The sequence below is a fragment of the Schistocerca serialis genome, chromosome 4 (assembly GCF_023864345.2).
Source record: "Schistocerca serialis cubense isolate TAMUIC-IGC-003099 chromosome 4, iqSchSeri2.2, whole genome shotgun sequence".
Classification (NCBI taxonomy): Eukaryota; Metazoa; Arthropoda; class Insecta; order Orthoptera; family Acrididae; genus Schistocerca; species Schistocerca serialis.
In genome coordinates this window covers 4,071,301-4,095,312 of record NC_064641.1, presented here as the reverse complement: position 1 = coordinate 4,095,312, position 24,012 = coordinate 4,071,301, and the positions used below count along the sequence as shown (strand labels likewise).

General features: G+C 41.9%; 1 protein-coding gene across 2 annotated transcripts in view; it reads right to left on the bottom strand.

The window, feature by feature from the left end:
- The window catches only part of LOC126473867 (neprilysin-4-like), a 742,276-nt gene that overhangs the window by 252,101 nt on the left and 466,163 nt on the right, over nt 1-24,012 (bottom strand). For both annotated transcript variants that reach the window (XM_050101197.1, XM_050101196.1), the window contains exon 2: nt 4,281-4,351. In XM_050101197.1, the coding sequence (XP_049957154.1) occupies nt 4,281-4,351 (71 nt within the window). The remainder of the gene's footprint in view (nt 1-4,280; nt 4,352-24,012) is intronic.

Sequence of the window (24,012 nt, the reverse complement as noted above, 5' to 3'; positions counted from 1 at the left end):
CTTCCGCCTCTACAGGCCTCTTTCGTTCCAGTCATCCGGTCGTAGAATTCTGTCTTCTGTTGCTTCCTGTGCGTATTTTCCCCATCTTCTTCGAGGCGGCTCTTAGTATCAAATCTTCCTTTGTCAACTATGGTTAGGAATTTTCTGTTCGTGCCCGTCCCACTGAACCGTCTATTCTCCGCAGTTTTGTTATGGAGCTCCTTGTCTCCTTTCGCCTCCCTACCTCGTCATTTCATATCCTTTCTTTCCCCGTTAACTGCAGGACATCTTCTCTTACAGTCCATTTGCAATGTTCTAATTTTCTGCCAAGCTTTCCCCGTTTGAGGCCACATCTCAGTCTATATAAACTACGCTCTCGACCATGCAGTCAAATATTCTCTTCATAGTGTTGTCGCGGTACGTCACATAACGTGAAAAGAAAAACATTGAAGAATTTCGAAAATTTAACAAAATTGACGTCGTAATGAAGTAAATGTCATCGCAGAAGAAGCACAAAGACTATATAAACTAATATGATCTACGACTGTAATTGTAATCTCTGTTCCTTTTGAAAAATGATCTAACACTTCCCTTTTGTTTCTTGGTAGTGTAAGAAGCCATTTTTTTTTTTTTTTTTTTTTTTTTTTTTTTTGACGTGGCACGAAAACGTGTAAGTTTCATGTGATATTTAGACTAAAATAATCAACTAGTACTTAAAGGTGTCGCTAATGTTTTACTGTAACAACTCATGAAGTGATATATATTAACGATTTATGCAAATTTTCTGGGGTAACACTGGCGCAGAGGTCAACGCCATTGTTCTAAATGACAACGGCCTAGTGTCATAATAAATATTTGGTAATTATGACAAATAATCACAAATAAATGTAAATGTAGGAGATATTTCTTGGTTAGTAGTTCTCCTTTTCAAACAGTAATAGCACTCAGTTTTTCTAATATTGAACCATATTAAATTAACGTGGTTTCATAAAATTTCTTTGATCTCAGCATTGCCTTTTCACAAAAGTAAACAAGAATAATTAACGACAGAAAACTGCAACTCTATGAATTGGTGACTGTGTCTTTTGAGATAAAAATAGCTTGTCGGGCAAACTAACTGAGAGAAGTACCATAACTAAGTCCATGGCATAAATAATTTTCCAGTTGCGAAGCAGGCAGAATAATACCATCTCCAACTTTACAAAACAAACAAATACCAACAATACATACGTAAAAAGAACCACCACAGTGTCCTGCGGAATAATATTATTCCATAGTATTTCATGCCGAGCTTTAGTAGCTCTCGTCCCCATCGCTATTCTGGAATTAATATCCTTGTCAGAAGCATTGAAGTTATCTATTATTGTTCCAAAATATTTGTAGTTTCTGCAGGATTTTATTTATCCTTCCTTTGTGTCAGTCTCCACCAAATCTTGTACCACATGCCTACGATCCGTCTTCTCCAGATTTATTTTCAAACACAATTTGCTATACTCCTCTTTAAACTCTTTGAGCATGTATTCCATATACTTTTCATCTTGAGAGATTATTAGCTGCCCATTCGCAAATAAAAGAGAGTCAGCGTTTCCTGTACCAGCCATTCAGCGCCTGTTCGAAGTAAATGTGAAAAAGAGTAGATGACGTTCCATAATCTTGTTTTTGACCTTTGTGAAAGAAAATACTTCGGGTAATCCTGTTCCAGCTTTTGTGTCCTTGTATTACTTTTAAAAGAGGTTAATCCATTTTTCTCTCAGATTAGACCTACTCATTGCTTCCCATAATTTTATTCTACGGACGTTGTCATACGCTTGCTGCAGGTCTGCAAAGGTCATGTACACGTAGTTTCTTTTATTTATTGGGTTTTTCCACACTTTCTGATACAGTGAATGTTATCAAAACATGACCGTCCGTGTCTAAAACTTAAAGCTGACACATTACTTTCTGTTTTTTATTCAAAATACTGGGAAAAAGCCAAGCTGTTGCCGGGATAACATTTATTCCTGTGTACTTGGTGCACTTGTTAACTTTTCTTTATAATATGGAGGAGATATATGGCAAATTCCATTCCGTAGGTGGATCTTCTACCGTCCCTATTTTGCCAAAACGTTTCCGTAGTTATCTTATCACTACACTTCCTCCATGCTTCAGAAGTTCCATTCGTAGCTCTTAACATTATAAAAACTCATAATTTTTTTCCACGGCGACTGTCTACGCATGTATCACTGTAGAAAAAACAGCAACCAAACACGTTCTTTCAATGAACGATTTATTTCCCGGTAACTAGTTTCCAGCCTGACATGTAGTATCACTCATATGTCTTTACTCAAGCTCACGTTCAGCATGATCCGTATCAATTACGATACCCCTACCCTGCACTGTATAGAGAAAAACGCTTCCTAAAGATAGAAACATGAAATCTGTACAAGAAGTCCTCTCTGCTGACTGAAGATGGGCCCAGGTCAGAAACTAGTTATGACGAAGTAAATCAGTCATTCAAAGAGTGTGGCTGGTGGCAGTTTTTTCTTCAGTGATATTTGTAAAAACTCATACCATGCATTTCCAGGCAGAAATGACTCATAGGCAAAAAAAGTAGATATGAACAGGCACGCATTTAACCGTCTCTGTGTGCAAAAATCCTGTGCATCCAACTGTTGACATCCATCACTTGGATTAAAATAACCAAGAAACTCTCTCAGTGCAATGATCTACACAGGGGAGCGGCAGCGTACTTTGCACAATTTCACTTCGATACTGCACTATGACATAGTCTTGTGGTCAAATGAGGCTGAGGTAATAATGATAATTGTTTTACAGAAGCGTGCAATAATGGTATGGGATTCAAGTCGACCATCCAATGTCTTTCTGATACTTTGTGATACGCTCAAAGTGCCAGTGCAGCCATTTGTCTAGAGTTCAGAATAGACTTTCGTGTTCTGGCCCTTAACTGGTTCCAGGTAGATATCAGACAGGAAACTGGAAGTTCACAGATCAGAAACGAAGTGAGCGAGTACAATGTTAGCTACTTATGGTGTGTATTATCTCAATATTTGTACTTGGGACCGAAAATTCCTGTTGGCACTAATGCTCGTATTAAACAGGTGGTCTGAAATCAGTAAAATTACATAAATATTTAATACAAAGTAGTAAGAAAAAAGCAGCAACTGTGTAGTGTAAAACGAAGAAAAGCAGCTCTTTTCGAAATATCTATTTTCCGTTAATATGCATAATACCCTAATTTGTTGTTGTTGTGGTCTTCAGTCCTGAGACTGGTATAATGCAGCTTTCCATGCTACTTTATCCTGTACAATTTTCTTCATCTCCCAGTACTTACTACAACATCCTTCTGAATCTGCATAGTGTATTCATCTCTTGGTCTCCCTCTACGATTTTTACTCTCCACGCTGCCCTCCAATATTGAATTGGTGATCCCTTAATGCCTCAGAACATGTCCTACCAACCGGCCCCTTCTTCAAGTTGTGCCACAAACTCCTCTTCTCCCCAGTTCTATTCAATACCTCCTCATTAGTTATGTGATCTACCCATCTAATCTTTAGCATTCTTCTGTAGCACCACCTTTCGGAAGCTTCTATTCTCTTCTTGTCCAAACTATTTATCGTAAATGTTTCACTTCCATACATGGCTACACTCCATACAAGTACTTTCAGAAACTGCTTCCTGGCACTTAAATCTATACTCGATGTTAACAAATTTCTCTTCTTCAGAAACGCTTTCCTTGCCATTGCCGGTCGACATTTTATATCCTCTCTACATCGAGCATCATCAGTTATTTTGCTTCCCAATTAGCAGAACTCCTTTACTACATAAAGTGTCTCATTTCCTAATCTAATTCCCTCAGTATCACCCGACTTAATTCGACTACATTTCATTATCCTCGTTTTGCTTCTATTGATGTTCATTTTATATCCTCCTTTCAAGACACTGTCCATTCCGTTCAACTGCTCAGCATTAAAAGTAATCTAAAAGTAATTCCTGTGGTGAGTGACGTGAGCAGTTTAGCTTTAGGTATAACTGTTATACCATACAGAAATTTCATGCAGTAAGCACTTCTGTCCATAACGTAGCTCATTTCACATCTTCATGTTCGATTTGTACACTTTTGGCAAGACCTGACAAGCTCGGATGAGGGCGACACAGCCGTCTATAATTATTTACAGTAAATTTTAATGGTCCTGATAGCAATAAAATGTAATTATAATTTGGTGATTACTGGTTTCTTCTGACCACCAACCATACTCAGGAACTGCTTACAACAGAACTGCTACCTAAGTACATGGACTCACCTGGTGATGAGCTCCGGGTGGACGTGCGACCCGCTCTTGCCATCCTCCACGCTGCTCCCCGTTTCAGACACCTGCAACAGAGGACTCAGCGTCATTTCGTGTTCTCACCGCACTGCATCATACACACAAGCCAACAGTTAAAAAAATATCTTTAATTATTTAACTACGTCGATGCTTATCAGGGAAACATTGACTGTCTGTGAACATTTGAGAAAAAGGAATTTATTTTACATTAATCAGTTCTCCACTACATTACTTAGTTTTTTTAAATCGTTTAATTTTTACAGAGTTCACAGGAATGTTATCCTAAAACCGAGAGTTCCCAGCCATCTCCGTCAGCGGCGAAACTCACGCAGTGGGTGGAGAATGATATTAGTTTTCTACGTCGCGTGTAGTCAAACTACGGAATCACTAGCCGTACTTGTAACTATAACTACACTTTATTGTTACCTCTTACAGGAGAAAACATTACTCAAATCATTTGCCACGTCTAGTGAAAAATTATTACTAAATTGGTGTAACGTACATCAGTAAAAGCCGTCATTTTTCTGACAGCACAGTACGTGATGCAGACTCTACACGTCTACTCTACTCAGTGGCAAAACTCGAAGTACTCATTACTCTGGCTTACAGTACTTAGCCGTTAAATGTTTACATGGCTTAATACAGCTGCGATATGTTAACTGCTGGGCTTAACAAACTATTTAACGCTTGATTTACAACTGCCACTATACTGTTTTATTCGAGGCAATTACTACGTTTTCGTCATAAGACGTATAGGCAACTTTGACACGACACTCGCTGATGGCTTATACTCGAGAGGCTCTCCCCCCTTCATTTACGAATCACCCAAAGAGCAGCTTGCTGTGGGCTTAAAAAGTGTAGAGTACAGATAGAAGAGGACGTAATGAGGCAAGCATGAGATACTGGGATACAATTACTGAAGTATTTGAAAACAAAAAGAAAATTGGTTACAAACTACGGCGTGCACATACTTTGTTCAACATGTAAACCTCACTACAGATATTCAGATTTAGTTTATGACATGTTCGATATGCCTGCCATCATTGGCGATGACGTCACGCAGACGGATAGCTCAATACTGCATGACCCGCTGAAGTGTCACAACATCCATGCTGACGATGACCTCCAGAATGGCTGTTTCAGGTCAGAAATGGTTTTGGGGTTTTTGCTGTACACCTTGTCTTTAATATAGCCCCACAAAGAGGAGTCGCATGGTTCAAATCCAGAGAATATGGTGGCCAATCGGGGCCCATGCCAGCGGCCTCTGCGTACTCCAGAGCCAAAATGCGCTCCGAAAGGTGCTCCTCCAGGACGCCAAACACTCTTCTGCTTCGACGGGGTCGAGCTCCGTCTTGATGCCGTGTTCCTTGATTTCAGTAAGCCATTCGACACCGTCCCGCATTGCCGTTAAATGAAAAAAAAATACGAGCTTACGGAGTATCGAAGCAGACGTGCGACTGGATTCAAGACTTTCTTGCAGACAGGACTCAACATGTCGCTCTTAACGAAACTAAATCGACAGATCTAAAGGCAATATCCGAAATACCATAGGGAAGTGTGATAGGACCGCTGCTGTTTACAGTGTATATAAATGATCTAGTAGAAAGCGTCGGATGCTCTTTAAGTCTATTCGCAGATGATGCAGTTGTTTATACCAAAGTAGAAACGCCAGAAGATAGTAAGAATTTGCAAACGCCCTGCAGAGAATTGATGAACGGTGCAGACTCTGGCAGTGGACCCTAAACGTAAACAAGTATAACGTATTGCGTATACATAGGAAAGGAAATCCACTACTGTACAGCTACACTATTGATAACAAACAGCTGGATACAGCGTCTGCCGTAAAATACCTAGGCGTAACTGAGAGCGACCTTAAGTGAAATGACCATATAAAACAGATAGTGGGAAACGCAGACACAAGACTCAGATTCATCGGAAGAATCTTAAGGAAATGTAACTCATCCACGAAAGAAGTGGCTTATAATGCGCTTGTTCGTCCGCTTATTGAGTATTGTTCGCCTATCAGGTAGGACTGATAGGGGAGATAGAGAAGATCCAACGAATTGCGTCACGCGATAGTTTAGGTGGCGAGAGAGCGTTACGGAGATGCTAAACAAACTACACTGGCAGACGTTACAAGAGAGGCGTTGTGCCTCGCGGAGAGATTTACGATTCGGGACAGCACTTTTCAGGAGGAGTCAGACAACATATTACTTCCCGCACATACATCTCGCGTATTGGCCACGAGGAGAAAATTCGAGAAATTAGAGCCCATACAGAGGCTTACCGACAATAATTCTTCCCACGCATTATTCGCGAGCGGAACAGGATTGGAGGGATCAGATAGTGGTACCGAAAGTACCATCCGCCACACAACATTAGGTGACTTCGGGATTATGATGTAGATGTAGGTGAGGAGGAGGAGATGCCAGAAATATACACTGATTGAAAAATAATTTCAAAACCAAAACATAATTAATGTAGACTAATACAATTTCGGGAATAGATTTGTCAAGGTAACACGCAAGTACGAGGCCTGTTCAGAAAGTAAGCTCCGATTGATTGCCAAATTGAAACCACAGTGAACATCAGAAATGTTTTACTTCTAACAATTGGCTACACCTTTCAGCTACTTCTCTACGTAGTCGCCGTTCTGACTTAGACTTTTGTCATAGCGTTGTACCAACTTTTCAATAGCCTCATCATAGAAGGCAGCCGCCAGTGCTTTCCGCCAATTCTCCACGCTGGCCTACACCTCGTTGTCTGTGTCAAAATGTTGTCTTCAAAGACAGCGGTTCATGTGACCAGAGATGAAACTCAGGGGGCGACAATTGCGGACTGTATTGTGGGTAATCTAACATTTCCATTTGAAAACGATGCAGGAGCATCTTCATTGCCCCTGCAGAATGCGGCTGAGAATTGTCTTGAAGAAGAAACAGCACGACAGTTATGTAATGTTAGCTGCATAGCTTCAGGCGAAATTTCTCACCAGGCCCTCGTACTTGGCGGCAGACACTATTTTCTAGACATCTTTACGCACTCACTGCGAGCTCAGAAATCAGAAGAGCGACGTGATGCTAACTGGGGCTATACTAGAGACACTACCCAACACATCTGTGCAAAGCTTTATCGGATTTTCATAGTCGTTTCCATTTCGCGACCGATCGGAGCTTACTTTCTGAACGCCCCTCGTATTTATGTACCCAGATAAATGTGAAATAATAACCGGCGTAATCGCCAGAATGTTGAATGCAAGTACGCAGATGTGCATGCATTGCGTCATACAAGTTAGGGATGTCGGTTTATGGTTTGGAATCCCGTGCCTGTTGCACTTGGTAGGTCAACACACGGAAAGGTTTGTGGATGACGCTGGAGTTGTCCGATAAGATCCGATATCAGTTCGACTGGAGACAGATCTAGTGATCGAGCAGACTAAGTCAACATATCGAAACTTTGTAGAGGATACTGGGTTACAGCAGCGGTATGTGGACGAGCGTTATCCTGTGGGAAAACACTCGTTGGTTGCAGGCCTCCAACTGCCCTCCAATGACCTCTCACTTGATATAAGAGAAGTAGCAATTGGCGACGGTTAGGGGTCAGTGGAATGCGCGCTACAGGGAGCTGCCCTGGAAGTGAGTGATTTGCAACAGTTCGTTGCGTCACTGTGGTTCCAGCTGCTACTCAAATAGCTGCCGCAGATGGAGTAGGATGCCCCAGAGACGGTACGCCGAACACGATGCTCTCCATAGTGCCCATCCGGAGCCTGGTCTTCTTGCTACCGTATCCTCTCCTGACCACCGGTGCCAGCAATCACGTACAGTGGCTGCATTCCTGCCAAGACTTCATGCAGTATCGCAGAAGGAACATCCTGTTTCTCGTACCTCTATTACACGATCTCGTTCAAACTTACTGGCGTATTGATAATTGCGTCTTTTGCCACCTTAAAGGCATCTGTGCTAACATCAGCTCACCATGCCCAATATCAAAGGCAACTGACGCTCACCACCCTTTCAGCACGTATTTAGAGCAAATCTTATTATGCGACTGGCGGGAAATTTGTATAGACTATCGTTTATCTCGCACAACTTCTTCATCTACATCTACATTGTGCGACTCGATACGTGATTTCCTGTCAGGAAGGTCGCAGTTCATAGTAATAGACGGAAAATCATCGAGTAAAACTGAAGTGATATCAGGTGTTCCCCAGGGTAGCGTCCTGGGACCTCTGCTGTTCCTGATCTATATAAATGACCTGGGTGACAATCTGAGCAGTTCTCTTAGGTTGTTCGCAGATGATGCTGTAATTTACCGTCTAGTAAGGTCATCCGAAGAACAGTATCAGTTGCAAAGCGATTTAGAAAAGATTGCTGTATGGTGTGGCAGGTGGCAGTTGACGCTAAATAACGAAAAGAGTGAGGTGATCCACATGAGTTCCAAAAGAAATCCGTTGGAATTCGATTACTCGATACATAGTACAATTCTCAAGGCTGTCAATTCAACTAAGTACCTGGATGTTAAAATTACGAACAACTTCAGTTATAAAGACCACATAGATAATATTGTGTGGAAGGCGAGCCAAAGGTTGCGTTTCATTGGCAGGACACTTAGAAGATGCAACAAGTCTACTAAAGAGACACCTTACACTACACTGGTTCGTCCTCTGTTAGAATATTGCTGCGCGGTGTGGGATCCTTACCAGGTGGGATTGACGGAGGACATCGAAAGGGTGCAAAAAAGGGCAGCTCGTTTTGTATTATCACGTAGTAGGGGAGAGAGTGTGGCATATATGATACGCGAGTTGGGATGGAAGTCATTAAAGCAAAGACGTTTTTCGTCGCGGCGAGATCTATTTACGAAATTTCAGTCACCAACTTTCTCTTCCGAATGCGAAAATATTTTGTTGAGCCCAACCTACATAGGTAGGAATGATCATCAAAATAAAATAAGAGAAATCAGAGCTCGAACAGAAAGGTTTAGGTGTTCGTTTTTCTCGCGCGCTGTTCGGGAGTGGAATGGTAGAGAGATAGTATGATTGTGGTTCGATGAACCCTCTGCCAAGCACTTAAATGTGAATTGCAGAGTAATCATGTAGATGTAGATGTACGTGGTTACTCTGCAATTCACACTTAAGTGCCTGGCTGAGGGCTCATCGAACCATTTTCATACTACTTCTCTACCATTCTACTCTCGAATGGCACGCGGGAAAAAGGAACACCTTAATCTTTCCGTTCGAGCTCTGATTTCTCTTACGTTATTACGATGATCATTTCTCCGTACGTAGGTGGGTGTCAACAAAATATTTTCGCATTCGGAAGAGAAAGTTGGTCATTGAAATTTCGTAAATAGATATCGCCGCAAAGAAAACCGCCTTTGTTTCAGTGACTGCCACCCCAACTCGCTTATCATATCAGTGACACTCTCATCCCTATTGCGCGATAAAACAAAACGAGCTGCCCTTTGCACTTTTTGGATGTCCTCCGTCAATCCTACATGGTAAGGATCCCACACTGCGCAGCAATATTCTAACAGAGGACGAACGAGTGTAGTGTAAGCTGTCTCTTTAGTGGGTTAGTCGCATCTTCTAAGTGTTCTGCCAACAAAGGGCAGTCCTTGTTTCGCCTTCCCCACGATATTATCTATGTAGTCTTTCCAATTTAAGTTGCTCGTAATTGTAATTCCCAGGTATTTAGTCGAATTGACAGCCCTTAGATTTGTGCGATTTATCGTATACCCACAATTTTTCGGATTTCTTTTAGTTCCCATGTGGATGACCTCGTACTTTTCTTTGTTTCTGTCCTCTAATGAAGAATTACTGATTCTTCTATCTGCGTTAATGCATTGAAGAATGACTGTAATCATAATCCAAATGTCTCTGGATAGAATCCTACACTTAGAATTCATTGATGATGTACCACTTAATTAGAGTGAAACGAAGGCATGACCTTTACTCGTTTCATTTAAATCCGGGACTTTTTTTTTCGTCAGTGTATGTGACACAGCCCTAGGTGGGCGGAGACTCACATAAAAGTCTGTCAGTCAAGATACAACCACTTTTGGATATTTCAGTACTGTTCTATAAACAGAATTTGGTGTCTACAATTGTTAAGAACGGAATAATTAAATATTAGTCGCCGAGATTTAAATGAAACGAGTAAAGCCCATGCCTTCGTTTCACTCTAATTAAAAAATGTATCATCAATGAATGCTAAGTGTAGGATTCGATCTAGAGGAATTTGGATTATAATTACAGTCATTCTTCAGTGCATTAACGCAGATAGAAGAATCAGTAACTCTTTATTTGAGGACAGAAAGAAGGCCAGCATAGGTCGTAATATAATTTGTAAGCTATTCACGGTAAATGATAACAGCCAAACAGCTGCTGGATAAAGATTTATTGAAATCCTTGACCACGGTTTCGGTATATCTAAATATACCTTCATCAGAAGTAAAATACACTAAAATCACATCCTGCAGTGGAGATACGTAAAACAATTGAGCCAAAGGCGTCGGCAGTAGCTAAAACATCTCCATTTATACAACATAATTGTGGACAGAGGGTCGATGCGAACACAGCATAGCAGCATTACTTCGCCCGTGAACTAGCGTGAAGAAGGTTAGTTTTTACTCCTGCCATCGTTCGTTGTGAAAACGCCTCTCTTCCTGGACTGGAATCTTTTGCCGACTGAGATGTCATTGCCTACAAGACCTGGCATTTTGATGTCGACCCGAAGACCCAAAGTAAGCCTAGTTATGTTTATAGTAATATGCCATTTACACCCTCTTCACGCTAGTTCATAGGCGAATTAATGGTGCTATGCTGTGTTCGCATCGACCCTCTGTCCATAATTATGTTGTATCAATGTAGATGTTTTAACTACTGACGACGCCTTTGGCACAATTGTCTTATGTATCTCCACTGCAGGATGTGATTTTAGTGTATTTTACTTCTGATGAAGGTACATTTAGATATACCGAAACCGTGGTCAAGGATTTTAACAAATCTTTATCCAGCAACTTTTTGGCTGTTATCATTTACCGTGAAGAACTTCAACAGTTGCTGTTTCAGCCACGTTTAAAAATCTTGAAATTTGTAATTTATTGTAGATATAGATTTCAGCAAAGAGCGCAGCTAGAATCAGTGTGTTATAGGTAGTCATGTAGACTCAGCGTAGTTATAACGACACATATCACAATATTTATTACTCTGACATGTGCGTCGTTACAACTATGCTGACTCTACATGACAAGTACTGCTGGTATACACTGTTAGCCGAAAATTGGATCTGCAATAACATACAGATAATATTACGACAAATGCTGGCCCTCTTTCTGTTCTGGATTAAATCACAGTCGTAGGGCATAATTATTCCCACGGGATGTTTTGTTTATTTCAGTATTTTAAACATAGCTGCACAACAGCAACGGTTCCACGTAATAAAATTATAAACAGCCGACCAGTTGCAATGGATAAAGAATTCTTTACCTAGCTTTCGACAAATATAAATTTGTCTTCTTCAGAAGGTGGCAATTTTACATTAGTAAGGACTAATGTACCATCGCCGTTTTTACAAATGTCGGCATAGATCCATTTGTCAAAAATGAAATATAGCCCTAGAATTAGGGTTTGTCGCGTAAATATAAATTAGTACATGGATCTTGCAGAGCTCACAACCGTCTTTATATTTACGTGACAAACCCTAATTCTAGGGCTATATTTCATTTTTGACAAATGGATCTATGCCGACATTTGTAAAAACGGCGATGGTACATTAGTCCTTACTAATGTAAAATTGCCACCTTCTGAAGAAGACAAATTTATATTTGTCGAAACCTAGGTAAGGAATTCTTTATCCATTGCAACTGGTCGGCTGTTTATAATTTTATATTGTTTATTTGTTTTTAAGGAGATGTGGCATGCGCTGTGTAAAACAGAAATGAAATTTTATTACTTATCTAATTTCATCAAGCCTCTGAAAGCACATTAATGTGTTAAGAGCGTGCAAATGCGCAGTAAATGCGGGTAAGAAGTTGAGTAACTCACTTCATTATCCCACGAACGCATGATACTCCACGGCTGAAGCACGGCGAACAACATAATGCGAGGTATCCGAGCGGAAACATCGCGCGATTAAATACCTAAAGTCTGCAAAATTATTCAAAGCTGTTTCAGTGGCCATAAAGCGCACGCAGATACAGCCACTGCGAACCCGGATTCATTCAAATGAAGCTTAAGCTTTATGTAAAACGCAGAAACACCTGGTTACCGCCATCGCAGGGAAAGCAAAACTCCTTTCAGAGACGCGTCGGGGCGTTGAATAGCTCGACAGCAGGTGGGATCAAAGAGAGAAGCAGAAAGAATATTGCCTGCTCCTTCCCGGGAAGAACAGGCCGCTCTGCAGTGGGTTAGCAGTGCCCACTTGGCACGCAAATGGATTTCTTTGTGCCGCCACCTGCGGAGAACTTCGTGACGCAAACCGATTATCTCCCCACGACGCGCAGACGGGTTCTCTGTGCTTTGCTGCCTGCTCGTGATTTTAGAGCCATTAAACGAAGCGGCTCCGGCAGTGGCAGAGGTCGGCAAAGAGGAAGAGGAAGAGATAGAGAGAGAAAGCAAATGGCCCAAATGTAAACATGGGATAACGTGCCGGCGAGATTCCCAAGTGCTTAAAGTTTCTCCGTCCTGAAATCGGCTTCATTCCGCTCGGATCTGCTATTAGAAATATCTCTCCGGCTTTCATCGTCGGGACAAACAGTACTGCGGGAAGTACGATCCGGATTCGACGATAATGGCAGTGTTAATGGATTCTGCTGCAGAATAAGCGTCGGTATCTTAAATTCTAAAATTCTTAGCTGACATAATTGTGAAAAGACAAGTACTTTCTGTCGCACAGTCATGAAATATAGGTTATACAAATGCGCTCCTCTTTTGTTTCTGTCAGCGTCTCTGCTTTTCGTTAAAAGTATGTGATAGTTATGTTTTCCTCCTATTGTCAGTGAAATAAATGCATAAATAACTAAGCAATATGTGAAAACAATTTTTCTTTCTGCATGTTGTTGATTTTTTCCTTTCCTTGAAGCTAATTGCTGTCAACATCGCATATAAATTGAATTCTATACTATAAAAGTTTATAATTGCAGAAATTTTTGCTAGAGATTTTTAAATGTTTACGTGGAACTACCCATATAGGCTTTTATTGTATTTTGCAACAGTTGTCTGGTGCAGCAGTGTCGAAATTAGAAATGAAAATAAAACAAACGAACCACTGTCGGGTCGTAAACTAGTGATTCTAGTTTAAATCGCAAACCTTTTGCGCCCTGATTCTTTTACGGAGCTTTGTGAATACTGTTCACATGAATAATAATGTCAATACTTTTGTTGTCTATCACACGAGCGTCGTAACATAAAAACGTTTTGCAACTGTAGTGACAGATAGGGCATTGTGATAACCTCATAATTAATCGTTGCCTGTATATAAAACGATGTCACAAATGTTACACAAATATGTGACAACTGAAAGTTTTGCATGCTGCCACTGAAATTTATTTTCCTTACGGAAAAATTTCAATGTTTAGTCAGAAACCTGTTTTCGGAACTTTCATCGTATTTCAGAACCGGAAAGCAGTGCATCAAGACTTGAGAATCTGTGACGAAGGCTTTAACATGTATTCCTGTTAGACTTTGATTTAGAAGGAGTAATCACGAATTTGCATTGTCAGCAGAATCCTTCTAAATCTGCTTACTCTATTCATCTCTTAGTTTCCCCCGCGCACACACACACACACACTTCCCTCCAGTACTAAACTGGTGACCTCTTAACGTCTCAGAAGGTGTCCAACCAACCGATCCCTTTGTCCAGTTAGGTTACGCCACAAATTTCTTTTCTATCTAATTCTGTATAGCACCTCCACATTAGTTAAGTGATCTACCCATCTAATATTCAGCATTCTCCTGTAGCACCACATTTCAAAAGCTCCCGTCCTCTTCCTGTCTAAACTGTATATTGTCCGAGTTTCACTTCGATACTTTTGCAGCACTCCACACGAGTACTTTCAGAAAAGACTTCATAACACTTGAGTCTATATTCGATGTTACGAAATTTCTTTTCTTCAGAAACACTTTTCTTGCCATTGCCAGTCTGTATCTTACATCCTCTCTACTTCGGCCATCATCAGTTATTTAGCTGCCTAAATACGAGGGGCGTTCAGAAAGTAAGCTCCGATCGGTCGCGAAATGGAAACGACTATGAAAATCCGATAAAGCTTTGCACAGATGTGTTGGGTAGTGTCTCTAGTATAACCCCAGTTAGCATCACGTCGCTCTTCTCATTTCTGAGCTCGCAGTGAGTGCGTAAAGATGTCTAGAAAATAGTGTCTGCCGCCAAGTACGAGGGCCTGGTGAGAAATTTCGCCTGAAGCTATGCAGCTAACATTACATAACTCTCGTGCTGTTTCATCTTCACGCCAATTCTCAGCCGCATTCTGCAGGGGCAATGAAGATGCTCCTGCATCGTTTTCAAATGGAAATGTGAGATTACCCACAATACAGTCCGCAATTGTCTCCCCCTGAGTTTCATCTCTGGTCACATGAACCGCTGTCTTTGAAGACAACATTTTGACACAGACAACGAGGTGTAGGCCAGCGTGGAGAATTGGCGGAAAGCACTGGCGGCTGCCTTCTATGATGAGGCTATTGAAAAGTTGGTACAACGCTATGACAAAAGTCTAAGTCAGAACGGCGACTACGTAGAGAAGTAGCTGAAAGGTGTAGCTAATTGTTACAAGTAAAACATTTCTGATGTTCACTGTGGTTTCAATTTGGCAATCAATCGGAGCTTACTTTCTGAACAGGCCTCGTAACAAAATTCTTCTACTGCTTCAAGTGTCTCGTTTTCTAATCTGACTCCCTCAGCGTCTTCTGATTTAATTCGACAACACTGCATTATCTTTGTTTTGCTTTTGTTGATGTTCATCTTATATCTTTCTTTCAAGACATGTCGATTCCGATCAGTTGCTTTTCCAAGCCCTTTGTATCTGTGACTGAATTACAATACCGTCAGCAATCCTCAAGGTTTTTATTTGAATGGTTAGCTATGTATATGGGTAAATTGAATAAGTTCACAATTTTGCTTTCTGATTTTAACATTCGACAAACTATGATGTGATAACACACAACTCTGTCAATTGTAATTCAGTTTAGTGATGAACATTGGCTGGTTTGTGCTTATTCCAACATTCAGTTAGCCCCATATGTCCGAATGGATCACATTTTAGGACCGCACCATTACCGCTAAACCTCATTTTCTCGTAATCTGAAAATAACTAATTCCGAAGGCTAATAAAATCAACACCAGCGCCCCAGTTTGGTGACAGTGCTGTATGGCAGCGATAGGTAGATATTGGTATGAAACTTTCAGACGAAGGAGGATTAGGCCTCTAAGACAACACAGAACTGATCTGCAGAGTACCCACCAGAAAGGTAAAAGGGTATACCGATTATGAGATACCTTTGATGAATGGCTTACACTGGAGAGCAATGGGATACAGAAATAAAAGTGTCAAAACTAGTACTTGAAATGATAGTGTGTTAAGTGTTAACAGGGATACGTCTTGTACAAAATTAAACCCAGTGTCTCAATGAAGTATGGGACGATAGAAGGTAACTGCATAAATGTTCTGTGCAAAATCACATTGGAGTTGTTTCCCATTGCCTACGCCAGGCGAATTTCGAAATTGCGGCTGGCTGTCATTTGCGTTTGTGCAGTGAATTATTGTTTGTGTTAAGGATATAAGCAGAGTTCAAGAAATGAAAAGGGAAGAACCAGGGTTTATCACTTGACCTACTCTTAAAGGATTAACACTAAGCCAATCTTACCGCTCCTATTCGGCTGATAACAGACATTGTACAAGGCAAAATGGTTTTTCACGAAAATCCTTAAGCGTAAAGCTTGGGATGATAAATCATTAAAGCTGTGTTTAGTACATAATTTGTATGGATGCGAAACATGGAGAGTGAGTAAAACAAATATGATACGACGAATTGTCTTTGAAAAATGGTTCAAATGGCTCAAAGTACTATGGGACTTAACATCTGTGGTCAGCAGTCCCCTAGACTTAGAACTACTTAAACCTAACCAACCTAAGGACATCACACACATCCATGCCCGAGGCAGGATTTGAACCTGCGACCGTAGCAGCAATTGTCTTTGAAATTCGTTATCACAGGAGACTACTGAAGATCAGATGGGTTGATCCCGTAAAGAATAAAGTCGTCCTGCAACAAACCAACGGGGAAAAATAGCTGGTAAGATGATAGCGAATCGAAGAAAAAAAGAATATCTGGCCAAATGCTACCCAAAACTGTAATAGAAGGAAAAATTGTAAATTTGTGGTAAGTTCTATGGCACCGAACTGCTGAGATCATCGGTCCCTAGGCTTACACAGTACTTAACCTAACTTACAGTGACTTACACTAAGGACAACCCACACACCAATGCGAAAGGGAGAACTCGAACCTCCGACGGTGGCAGCCGCGCGAACTATGGCAAGGTGCCCTAGATCGCACGGCTACCCCTCGCGGGTGTAATTGAAGCTCTGGTGGAAAACAATCTTAGGGGAAGGACTAGATATGAGTATACAAGGCAGATCGTTGATGGCGTAGCATGCAGCAGTTGCACTGAAATGAATGGAATAAATGGATAGCAGTCGCGCTAGATGTTCTGGAGACATTCATCAAACCAGCCTCAGTGTTGACTGGAAAATGTCCGATTGATGGAGCACCACCGGCAGTGTCCCGTGTCCTAGCTCGATGTACGCAGGGACTTCAGAACGTGCGTTACACTTGTTGTCCCCTCGCTAAGACCTGCCGCCTAAGCAATAAACATTAAATTCAGGCTAAAATGGTCATTGTTGATTAACTGCACGCTTGGTGACCCATGTACGTATTCATGGAAAGGAAATTACCTTGTGATAAGTGAATGGGACTTCGTATAAAGATGCAGGTTCGGCCTTCAAAAGATAAAACAAGCGACGATAGAGCGCTTATGGCACTCAATCGTTACGTCAACAAGCAGATCACTTCCTAATTAAATTAAATGCCCAAAAATCACTTGTGTCATACAGTTAATACAGGAGGACTGAAAGATTGATCATTTTACTAAATAAAACATATTTATGAAACAAAAGGATCCAACTATTGCTGGCAAAAAGTTTACAACTAACGCAATTGCATTTCTATCATTTTTCTGCCCAAAACGGGAAGAACAAATAATTGAAGTCACTTTTTACATATAGAAAGAAACTATAAATTTGTAGAACAAAGTAGCTGCTTAGACACAGTGTAGAGAAGTTCAGAACCTGTGATTTAGTCATCTATTTTATTCCACAACCATATCTAATGAAGAGGTCACGCTAATTTCCTGTAAATTAGCCTACTTACTTTCATAGGATTTGTCGACCTGGAAAAAGCGTTCGACAATATAACATGGTGCAAGCTGTTCGAGATTCTGAAAAAAGTAGGGGTAAGCTATAGGGAGAGACGGGTCATATACAATATGTACAACAACCAAGAGGGAATAATAAGAGTGGACGATCAAGAACGAAGTGCTCGTATTAACAAGGGTGTAAGACAAGGCTGTAGCCTTTCGCCCCTACTCTTCAATCTGTACATCGAGGAAGCAATGATGGAAATAAAAGAAAGGTTCAGGAGTGGAATTAAAATACAAGGTGAAAGGATATCAATGATACGATTCGCTGATGACATTGCAATCCTGAGTGAAAGTGAAGAAGAATTAAATGATCTGCTGAACGGAATGAACAGTCTAATGAGTACACAGTATGGTTTGAGAGTAAATCGGAGAAAGAAGAAGGTAATGAGAAGTAGTAGAAATGAGAACAGCGAGAAACTTAACATCAGGATTGATGGTCACGAAGTCAATGAAGTTAAGGAATTCTGCTACCTAGGCAGTAAAATAACCAATGACGGACGGAGCAAGGAGGACATCAAAAGCAGACTAGCTATGGCAAAAAAGGCATTTCTGGCCAAGAGTAGTCTACTAATATCAAATACCGGCCTTGATTTGAGGAAGAAATTTCTGAGGATGTACGTCTGGAGTACAGCATTGTGTGGTAGTGAAACATGGACCGTGGGAAAACCGGAACAGAAGAGAATCGAAGCATTTGAGATGTGGTGCTATAGACGAATGTTGAAAATTAGGTGGACTGATAAGGTAAGGAACGAGGAGGTTCTACGTAGAATCGGAGAGGAAAGGAATATGTGGAAAACACTGATAAGGAGAAGGGACAGGATGATAGGACATCTGCTAAGACATGAGGGAATGACTTCCATGGTACTAGAGGGAGCTGTAGAGGGCAAAAACTGTAGAGGAAGACAGAGATTGGAATACGTCAAGAAAATGAGGACGTAGGTTGCAAGTGGTACTCTGAGATGAAGAGGTTATCACAGGAAAGGAATTCGTGGCGGGCCGCATAAAACCAGTCAATAGACTGATGACCAAAAAAAAAGCCTATTATACAAATCTTCTCTCATTTATTTTTGACAAAATTGGTTTATGTAACTGAAGATACATACTTCGGGCTGATTTGTGTTCTGCTCAAGTCTAATGACTTTTTTAATACTTGTTACACTTGCTAAAACATAAAGACGATACATACATTGCGGAATAAAACCTATTGTACATTCGAATGGTGGTTATATGTTCCAAAAAATATTATATAAGGTTCACAGAGATTCTTTTTTATGAAATCTTTGTTCTTTTGTAACTGTTCTTTTCTTCTTTTCATTTAACATAATTGTCGTAAGCCTGGGAATATTTTAATTGAAATAATATCGGGAGTTATTATATAGATGACCGTAATCGGAAATACTGCTTTTTGCTGTTTCGTTGAAAGGTACGTATTATTGGTCGCACATTTTCTGTGTTTATACTTTTCGCTTTCAGGTATTGGTATCTGGTCACATATTCGAGTTTAATTTGAAAATTATAAACTGATGTCTTACAATTGGCCGCGCGGGATTAGCCGAGCGGTCTAGGGCGCTGCAGTCATGGATTGTGCGGGTGGTCCCGGCGGAGGTTCGAGTCCTCCCACGGGCATGGGTGTGTGTGTTTGTCCTCAGGATACTTTACGTTAAGTAGTGTGTAAGCTTAGGGACTGATGACCTTAGCAGTTAACTCCCATAAGATTTCACACACATTTGAACATTTTTTTCTTAAAATAAACTGGAACGGGATGCACTCAGTTCGTGACGCCAGTTGAGGCGCTACTTGACTGAGAAGTAACGGCTCCAGGTGTCGAAAACTGACAACGGCCATGAGAGCTGTGTGCAGACAACACGCTTCTCCATAGCCCATCCAACGTCGCCATTGGCAGGGGATCAGATGGTGGTCGGTGGGTACCGACGGGCCCGCTAGCAGAAATTACATTTTACTGTCTCAAAATTCCGTACGGCCCACCACACCTCCAGTACCTCCATCCCTGCACCTCCCCCCCCCCCCCCCACCCTCTCCCGCCGTCGCCCATCCCCACTGCCCCTCCACCACCTCCAGTGCTCCAACGTTTGCGTAAGATTACGAAGCAGCTGACACGTAATCTCAGGTATTCGAACCGCTGACTGTGTAATCGATTGCCCCTGGCGCTGAGCTGTGGGTAACCGACAGAAAGCGGCTGCGGTTCGCGACGCGCCTGCTGGAAGGAAAACCGGGCTGTCGGCCGGAAAGCGCACTCGCTAGGCGGCAACCCGGCCAGGGGTAACGGCCGCGGCGAGTGGCGGGGCGCCGCCGTTACGTCAGCAGCTAGCAGACGACGCGAGGTACCGAGCCGTTGTCGAGGCGGTCGGCTGGATCGTCGTGCAGTGACGCTTAGCCTCGCTGTGTTTAATTAAAGTTGTTCTCGGTTTGTAGCGCGTACGTGTAGGGTGGGCAGAATAAAAGTGCCCCGGTAAATGTTTCGCGTACCTTAAGATAGGCAACCCGACTCGCACTATCTGTCTCGTGTAGGAATGATGTACGTTTTGTTGACTGCCTTAAGGTGCTCTAATTTCACTGCTGAAAAAAAACGCAGCACAAAAAAATAATTAATATGGAGTATGTAATTTCGGAAATAACCCGCCAGGTTAGCTGAGAGCGCTAATGCGCTGCTTCCTGGACTCGAGTAGGCGCGGTGGCCCCGGATCGAATCAGCCCAGCGGATTAACGACGAGGCCAGCCTGCATGTGGTTTTTAGGCGGCTTTCCACATCCCACTATGTGAATACTGGGCTGGTCGCCATGTTTCGCCTCAGTTACACGCCTCGCAGACATTTGACAAACCGTTCGTACCATTTCATGGCTTACACTAGTCGCAGACAGCTGCGGTACCACACTACTTCCGTCCCGGGTGGTACGGGATGGTGACAGGAAGGGCATCCAGCTACCTTCTGACACTGTTGTCGTTGTGGTCTTCAGTCCCCAGACTGGTTTGATGCAGCTCTCCATGCTACTCTATCCTGTGCAAGCTTCTTCATCTCCCAGTACCTACTGCAACCTACATGCTTCTGAATGTGCTGAGTGTATTCGTCTCTTGGTCTCCCTATACGATTTTTAGCCTCCACGCTGCCCTCCAATAGTAAATTCGTGATCCATTGATGCCTCGGAACATGTCCTACCAACCGATCCCCTCTTCTAGTCAAGTTGTGCCATAAACTCCTCTTCTCCCCAACTCTATTCAATACCTCCTCATTAGTCATGTGATCTACCCATCTAATCTTTAGCAATCTTCTGTAGCACCACATTTCGAAAGCTTCTTCTTCTCCAAACTATTTATAGCCCATGTTTCACTCCATACATGGCTACGCTCCATACAAACACTTTCAGAAACGACTTCCTGACATTTAAATCTATACTAGATGTTAACAAATTTTTCTTCTTCAGAAACGCTTTCCTTGCCATTGCCAGTCTACATTTTATATCCTCTCTACTTCGACCATCATCAGTTATTTTGCTCCCCAAATAGCAAAACTCGTTTGCTACTTTAAGTGTCTCATTTCCTAATCTAACTCCCTCAGCATCACACTACTTAATTCGACTACATTCCATTACCCTCGTTTTGCTTTTGTTGATGTTCATCTTATATCCTCCTTTCAAGACACTGTCCATTCCGTTCAACTGCTCTTCCAAGTCCTTTGCTGTCTCTGACAGAATTACAATGTCATCGGCGAACCTCAAAGCTTTTATTTCTTCTCCATGGATTTTAATATCTACTCCGAATTTTTCTTTTGTTTCCTTTACTGCTTGCTCAATATACAGATTGAATAACATCTGGGAGATGCTACAACCCTGTCTCTCTCCCTTCCCTACCACTGCTTCCCTTTAATGTCCCTCGCCTCTTATAACTGCCATCTGGTTTCTGTACAAGTAGTAAATAGCCTTTCGCTCCCTATATTTGACCCCTGCTACCTCCATATTTTGAAAGAGAGTATTACAGTCAACATTGTCAAAAGCTTTCTCTAAGTCTACAAATGCTAGAAACGTAGGTTTGCCTCTTCTTAGTCTAAGATAAGTTGTAGGGTCAGTATTGCCTCACGTGTTCCAATATTTCTACAGAATCCAAACTGATCTTCCTCGAGGTCGGCTTCTACCAGTTTTTCCACTGGTCTGTAAGGAATTCGTGTTAGTATTTTGCAGCCGTGGCTTATTAAACTGATAGTTCGGCAATTTTTATATCTCTCAACTCCTGCTTTCTTTGGGATTGGAATTATTCTGACACTAACATTGCCAAATCCATAGTAACAGGGACAACCCCGTGTTGAAGTGGGAGAAAGGCACAATGAAATCATGACTGTAATTTAGGCAATACATTTGTCTAGGTAACATATTTAAGTGATTAATACTGCAACATCACAGGATAATGTAAGCGTGAGATAAGCCGTTGCAAATGTGAAATGCTAGTACATTAATAATCGGTGTAACCGCCAGAATGTTGAATGAAAGCATGCAAACATGCCTGCACTGTGTTTTACGGGTGCCGGCTGTCAGTTTGTGGGATGGAGTTCTATGCTCAGTTGGTCGGTCAATACAGACACAGTTAATGCTGTCTGTGGATGACACTGCAGTTGTCGCCCGATGGTGTTGCAAATGTTCTCAAGTGAAGGCAGATCTGGTGATCGAGCAGGTGAAGGCAACATGTGGACTCTCTGTAGAACATGCTGGATTACAGCAGCGATATGTGGTAGAGCGTTATCGTGCTGGAAAACACCCCCTGGAATGTCATACATGGATGACAGCACAACAGGTCGAATCACCAGACTGACGTACAACTTTTCAGTCAAGGTGCGTGAGATAAACAAGAGAGTCCTCCTGCAGCGCCTAGCATGCAGTCGCGTTGGCTGGTGGCCCTCAACTGGTCTGCTTCTAACTAACATACGGCCATCGAGGCGGGGAAAAAACTCTTTCGCTTGACAACACTGAAGTAGCGAATAGCAGTGGTCTGGGGTCAGTGGTACGGGGTGACTGGCTCGGAGTTGTCCTTCACTAAACCGATTTGTGACAGTTTGTTATGTCACTAGAGTCCCAACTGCTGCTGAGATGGCCGTTGCAGATGGGTAGCATAATGCGATGTGTATAGAAAGGATAGATTGCATGCAACCGGTGGTGGAGTGTTCGCCGCTGTTAGTAGTAGTTTATCCTGTAGTGAAGTAGAAGTGGATAGTTCCTGTGAATTATTATGGGTGGAGGTTACACTCAACAACCGAGCTAGGTTAATAATTGGCTCCTTTTACCGACCTCCCGACTCAGCAGCATTAGTGGCAGAACAACTGAGAGAAAATTTGGAATACATTTCACATAAATTTTCTCAGCATGTTATAGTCTTAGGTGGAGATTTCAATTTACCAGATATAGACTGGGACACTCAGATGTTTAGGACGGGTGGTACGGACAGAGCATCGAGTGACATTATACCGAGTGCACATCCGAAAATTACCTCGAGCAATTAAACAGAGAACCGACTCGTGGAGATAACATCTTGGACCTACTGATAACAAACAGACCCGATCTTTTCGACTCTGTATGTACAGAACAGGGAATCAGTGATCATAAGGCCGTTGCAGCATCCCTGAATATGGAAGTTAGTAGGAATATAAAAAAAGGGAGGAAGGTTTATCTGTTTAGCAAGAGTAATAGAAGGCAGATTTCAGGCTACCTAACAGATCAAAACGAAAATTACTGTTCCGAGACTGACAATGTTGAGTGTTTATGGAAAAAGTTCAAGGCAATCGTAAAATGCGTTTTAGACAGGTACGTGCCGAGTAAAACTGTGAGGGACGGGAGAAACCCACCGTGGTACAACAACAAAGCTAGGAAACTACTGCGAAAGCAAAGAGAGCTTCACTCCAAGTTTAAACGCAGCCAAAACCTCTCAGACAAACAGAAGCTAAACGATGTCAAAGTTAGCGTAAGGAGGGCTATGCGTGAAGCGTTCAGTGAATTCGAAAGTAAATTTCTATGTACCGACTTGACAGAAAATCCTAGGAAGTTCTGGTCTTACGTTAAATCAGTAAGTGGCTCGAAACAGCATATCCAGACACTCTGGGATGATGATGGCATTGAAACAGAGGATGACACGCGTAAAGCTGAAATACTAAACACCTTTTTCCAAAGCTGTTTCACAGAGGAAGACCGCACTGCAGTTCCTTCTCTAAATCTTCGCACAAACGA